This window comes from Somniosus microcephalus, chromosome 4 (assembly GCF_052327205.1).
Source record: "Somniosus microcephalus isolate GS21.2 chromosome 4, FLI_Smic_1.0, whole genome shotgun sequence".
Lineage (NCBI taxonomy): Eukaryota > Metazoa > Chordata > Chondrichthyes > Squaliformes > Somniosidae > Somniosus > Somniosus microcephalus.
Genome location: NC_140990.1, coordinates 346244020 through 346250019, shown reverse-complemented (window position 1 = coordinate 346250019; position 6000 = coordinate 346244020). Strand labels below are relative to the sequence as shown.

The 6000-nt window shown below is 52.7% G+C and overlaps 1 protein-coding gene across 1 annotated transcript in view; it reads right to left on the bottom strand.

Annotated features, from left to right (window-relative positions):
- Positions 1 to 1493: 1493 nt before the first annotated feature.
- Positions 1494 to 6000, bottom strand: part of igfbp2a (insulin-like growth factor binding protein 2a) — an 88392-nt gene continuing 83885 nt past the window's right edge. Inside the window, exons 3-4 of the mRNA XM_085986984.1 lie at positions 2748 to 2888; positions 1494 to 1724 (exon numbers count right to left, since the gene is read on the bottom strand). Of these exons, the coding sequence (XP_085843110.1) occupies positions 1560 to 1724; positions 2748 to 2888 (306 nt within the window). The 3' untranslated portion in view covers positions 1494 to 1559. The remainder of the gene's footprint in view (positions 1725 to 2747; positions 2889 to 6000) is intronic.

Genomic DNA, 6000 nt, shown 5'->3' with positions numbered 1-6000 from the left:
TCGGAGGGGCCATACTGAGGGAGCGCTGCACTGTCGGAGAGGCAGTACTGAGGGAGCGCTGCACTGTCGGAGAGGCAGTACTGAGGGAGTGCTGCGCTGTTGGAGGGGCAGTACTGAGGGAGTGCTGCGCTGTTGGAGGGGCAGTACTGAGGGAGTGCTGCGCTGTTGGAGGGGCAGTACTGAGGGAGTGCTGCACTGTCAGAGGGGCAGTACTGAGGGAGCGCTGCACTGTCGGAGGTGCCGTCTTTCGGATGAGACGTTAAACCGAGGCCCCGTCTGCGCTCTCAGGTGGATGTAAAAAATCCCATGGCTCTATTTCGAAGAAGAGCAGGGGAGTTCTCCCCGGTGTCCTGGCCAATATTCATCCCTCAACCAACATCGCTAAAAACAGATTAATTGATGATTTATTTCATTGTTGTTTCTGGGAGCTTGCTGTGCGCAAATTGGCTGCCGTGTTTTCGACGCTTTGTGTTGTCCTGAGGTGGTGAAAGGTGGTTTACAAATGCAAGTTCTTTCTTTCACAGGGAGCGAAACGATCAAAAAATCAACAAGTGTGTGTTGGATTTCCACCAGAGCCATTCCCGACCTGAAAAGGCACAAGCTTGTTGTCATTGCAGCCGTTTCTGCAACCCCTCCCTCCCACACCCGCTCCCCTCCCCGCTAACATCCCCTCCCTCCCACACCCGCTCCCCTCCCCGCTAACATCCCCTCCCTCCCACACCCGCTCCCCTCCCCGCTAACATCCCCTCCCTCCCACACCCGCTCCCCTCCCCGCTAACATCCCCTCCCTCCCACACCCGCTCCCCTCCCCGCTAACATCCCCTCCCTCCCACACCACGTCCCTGCCCCCTAACATCCCCTCCCTCCCACACCCGCTCCCCTCCCTGCTAACATCCCCTCCCTCCCACACCCGCTCCCCTCCCCGCTAACATCCCCTCCCTCCCACACCCGCTCCCCTCCCCGCTAACATCCCCTCCCTCCCACACCACGTCCCTGCCCCCTAACATCCCCTCCCTCCCACACCCGCTCCCCTCCCCGCTAACATCCCCTCCCTCCCACACCCGCTCCCCTCCCCGCTAACATCCCCTCCCTCCCACACCACGTCCCTGCCCCCTAACATCCCCTCCCTCCCACACCCGCTCCCCTCCCCCCTAACATCCCCTCCCTCCCACACCCGCTCCCCTCCCCGCTAACATCCCCTCCCTCCCACACCCGCTCCCCTCCCCGCTAACATCCCCTCCCTCCCACACCACGTCCCTGCCCCCTAACATCCCCCTCCCTCCCACACCCGCTCCCCTCCCCGCTAACATCCCCTCCCTCCCACACCACGTCCCTGCCCCCTAACATCCCCTCCCTCCCACACCACGTCCCTGCCCCCTAACATCCCCCTCCCTCCCACACCACGTCCCTGCCCCCTAACATCCCCTCCCTCCCACACCACGTCCCTGCCCTTCACAGCCCCCTCCCCCTCCCCTGCTATACAGGCCCCACATGCCCCTCACCCTCGCTTAGCCTCCAGCTCCCTCTCCCCCTCCCCTAGGCCCCTGCTCCATCAGTGTTTAGGCTGCGGGCGGGTGTTGTGGATCAGCGTTCTGCTCCGGTATGAGACAGCAGCGATGACATTCCGGGTCCCCTCGCACTGTGGGGGATCCAGGGATGGGTTTCCCAGTGTGCTGGTTCACGCACCAGCACTCTCCTCGCTGCCCATTCAGAGACGTCTTACACTGTGAAAGAGTCAGAGCAACAGCAATTAGTGAAGTCCATCCCCCCTCTCCATCCGCAAACTCCCTCCCCAAACCCACACTCCCCCACCGCAGTCACTCCTCAACTCCTACCCCCACCCCCTCCCCAAGCCCACTCCCCGCTGCTCCACCCCCTCTCACCTCGCTCCCCAACACCCTCCCCCTCCCCACCGCACCCACAACCCAAACCCTCCCCATCCATCTCCACGCCCTCCCCTCTATCCCAACCACACTCCCCAGCCCACCTGCTCCCCACCTCCCCAGTTAATGTAAGCTAACGGGTTAGATACAGAGTAAGGCTCCCCCTACACTGTCCCATCAAACACTCCCAGGGCAGGTACAGCAGCACGGGCTAGATACAGAGTAAAGCTCCCTCTACGCTGTCCCATCAAACACTCCCAGGACAGGTACAGCACAGGTTAGATACAGAGTAAAGCTCCCTCTACACTGTCCCATCAACACTCCCAGGGCAGGTACAGCACAGGTTAGATACAGAGTAAAGCTCCCTCTACACTGTCCCATCAAACACTCCCAGGGCAGGTACAGCACGGGTTAGATACAGAGTAAAGCTCCCTCTACACTGTCCCATCAAACACTCCCAGGTCAGATACAGCACGGGTTAGATACAGAGTAAAGCTTCCTCTACACTGTCCCATCAAACACTCCCAGGGCAGGTACAGCACGTGTTAGATACAGAGTACAGCTCCCTCTACACTGTCCCATCAAACACTCCCAGGGCAGGTACAGCACGGGTTAGATACAGAGTAAAGCTCCCTCTACACTGTCCCATCAAACACTCCCAGGGCAGGTACAGCACGGGTTAGATACAGAGTAAAGCTCCCTCTACACTGCCCCATCAAACTCTCCCAGGGCAGGTACAGCACGGGTTAGATACAGAGTAAAGCTCCCTCTACACTGTCCCATCAAACACTCCCAGGGCAGGTACAGCACGGGTTAGTTACGGAGTAAAGCTCCCTCTACACAGGGTGATAGAGACAGATTTACCTGCTTGAGGTTATAAAGGCCACGTCGGTCGCAGTTGGGGATGTGGAGTGCGTACAGATGTTCCAGAGGGCCACGCTCATCTGGCAGGCGCAGGGATGAAATCCTCTCCAGGACCTGGTCAAGCTCCACTTGGCAAGTTGTCTGTCAACAGAGGCAGAATGTTCCCATTTAGGGCATAGTTGAGACATGGGGCAAAATCAGTTTGGAATGACTGAACTCTTACAGAGTCCAATATTACAAGATAGCCTCGCTGATCTGTCCCACCTTGTCCCTAGGGTACTTAAGCAAGTGGCCCTAGAAACAGTAGATGCATTGCTGGTCATCTTCCAAAATTCGATAGACTCTGGAACAGTACCCATGGATTGGAGGGTAGCCAATGTAACCCCACTATTCAAAAAAGGTGGTAGAGAGAAAATGGAGTATTACAGACCGGTAAGCCTGACATCGGTAGTGGGGAAAATGCTAGAGTCCATTATAAAAGATGTAATAGCAGAGCACTTGGAAAACAGTGACAGGATCGGACAAAGTCAACATGGATTTACAAAGGGTAAATCGTGCTTGACTAATCTACTGGAATTTTTTGAGGCTGTAACTGGTAAAATAGATAAAGGAGAACTAGTGGATGTGGTGTATTTGGACTTTCAAAAGGCGTTCGATAAGGTCCCGCATAAGAGATTAGCGTGTAAAGCTAAGGCACATGGGATTGGGGGCAAGGTATTGACTTGGATAGAGAACTGGTTGGCAGACAGAAAGCAAAGAGTTGGAATAAACGGGTCTTTTTCCGAGTGGCAGGCAGTGACTAGTGGGGTACCACAGGGATCAGTCCTTGGACCCCAGCTATTCACAATATATATTAATGATCTAGACAAGGGAACTAGATGTAATATCTCCAAGTTTGCAGATGACACAAAGCTAGGTGGGCATGTGTGCTGTGAGGAGGATGCCGAGAAACTCCAGTATGATTTGGACAGGTTGGGTGATTGGGCAGATGCATGGCAGATGCAATATGACGTGGATAAATGCGAGGTTATCCACTTTGGTGTCAAAAACAGGAAGGCAGATTATTATTTGAATGGCAATAAATTGGGAGAAGGGGAAGTGCAGCGAGGCCTGGGTGTCCTTGTGCACCAGTCGCTGAAGGTAAGCATGCAGGTGCAGCAGGCGGTTAAGAAGGCAAATGGTATGTTGGTCTTCATAGCGAGAGGATTTGAATACAGGAACAAGGATGTCTTGCTGCAGTTGTACAGGGCCTTGGTGAGACCACATCTTGAGTATTGTGTGCAGTTTTGGTCGCCTTATCTGAGGAAGGATGTTCTTGCCATGGAGGGAGTGCAGCGAAGATTCACCAGGCTGATACCTGGGATGGCAGGAATGACGTATGAGGAGAGATTGGGTCGATTGGGCTTAAACTCGCTGGAGTTTAGAAGAATGAGAGGGGATCTCATTGAAACTTATAAAATTCTAACAGGACTAGAAAGACTAGATGCAAGAAGGATGTTCCTGATGGCCGGGGAGTCCAGAACCAGGGGTCACAGTCTAAGGATAAGGGGTAAGCCATTTAGGACAGAGATGAGGAATTTCTTCACCCAGAGAGTGGTGAACCTGTGGAATTCTCTACCACAGAAGGCAGTAGAGGCCAATTCATTAAATATATTCAAGAAGGAGTTGGATATATTTCTTAAGGCTAAAGGGATCAAGGGGTATGGGGAGAAGGCAGGAACAGGGTACTGAATTTGGATGATCAGCCATGATCTCATTGAATGGCGGAGCAGGCTCGAGGGGCCGAATGGCCTACTCCTGCTCCTGTCTTCTATGTTTCTATGTCCCGTGGGTGGTATGTGAACCTAGCCCCCTCCACCCTCCCTCCCGTACTGCATCCCACTCGGCATTCGTTACTTGTCAGTCGAGCTGCAGAGTGGCGGAGGAATATTCTACCACGTGTGGCATCACCCAGAGCCCCAACACGCGCAGGCACACACTTACCAAGCAGGTGTCGCTGCACCTTAATCAGGAACAGGAACACCCACTGAACTCTCTTCCCAGACTGAGGGGCTCTGAGCTCCATGATATCGCCCTCGCTGCTCACCGGGCTGAGATCCGTCAGCTCAGCATTGACTCGGGTTGGAGCCTGGCTCCTCCCTGGCCAGTAGTACTCAGCTCCACACCGTGCACTGCATTTGCCCCTCAGAGTCATTGTCAAAGCAAGTGCCCAGCAAAGCAACCTTTTCACAACTTTTATAAATCACTGGTTGGGCCTCAGTTGGCATATTGTGTCCAATTCTGGGCACCGCACTTTAGGAAGGATGTCGAGGCCTTGGAGAGGGTGCGGAGGAGATTTACTGGAATGGTTCCAGGGATGAGGGACTTCAGTGATGTGGAGAGACTGGAGAAGCTGGGGTTGTTCTCCTTAGAGCAGAGAAGGTTAAGGGGAGAGTTAATAGAGGTGTTCAAAATCATGAGTGGTTTTGATGGAGTAAATAAGGAGAAACTGTTTCCAGTGGCAGGAGGGTCGGTAACCAGAGGACACAGAGTGAAGGTGATTGGCAAAAGAACCAGAGGGGAGATGAGGAGAATGTTTTTTACGCAGCGAGTTGTTGTGATCTGGAATGCGCTGCCTGAAAGGGCGGTGGGAGCAGATTCAATAGGAACTTTCAAAAGGGAATTGGATAAATACTTGAAAAGGAGACATTCACAGGGCTCTGGGGAAAGAGCAGGGGGAGTGGGACTAATCGGAGAGCTCGTTCAAAGAGCCGGCACAGGCACGATGGGCCGAATGGGCACCTTCTGATTCTCGCTATATGAAAGAGAACCCGACTATTTAAATCATTTTCTGGAAAAGCACCAATACATATTGAAATTTTATATGAAGCAATATATTCCTTACTGGCAGTAACTAGCATTTAAAGAAATATTTCATAATTCTCAACAAAATTCCATTCCATTGAGAAACAAAATCTCCATGGGAAAAGTGATCCAACCGTGGCCAACTAAAGAAGTTAAGGATAACATTAGATTGAAAGGAGAAGCTTATAATGTTGCGAAGAATAGTAGTAAGCCTGAGGATTGGGAGGGATTCAGAAACCGGCAAAGGTTGACCAAAAAATTGATAAAAAGGGAAAAAATAGAGAGAAAACTAGCAAGAAATATAAAAAAACAGATTGTAAGAGCTTCTACAAGTATGTAAAAAGGAAAAGAGCAGCAAAAGTAAACGTTGGTCCCTTAGAGGCCGAGACAGGAGAAATTATTATGGGGA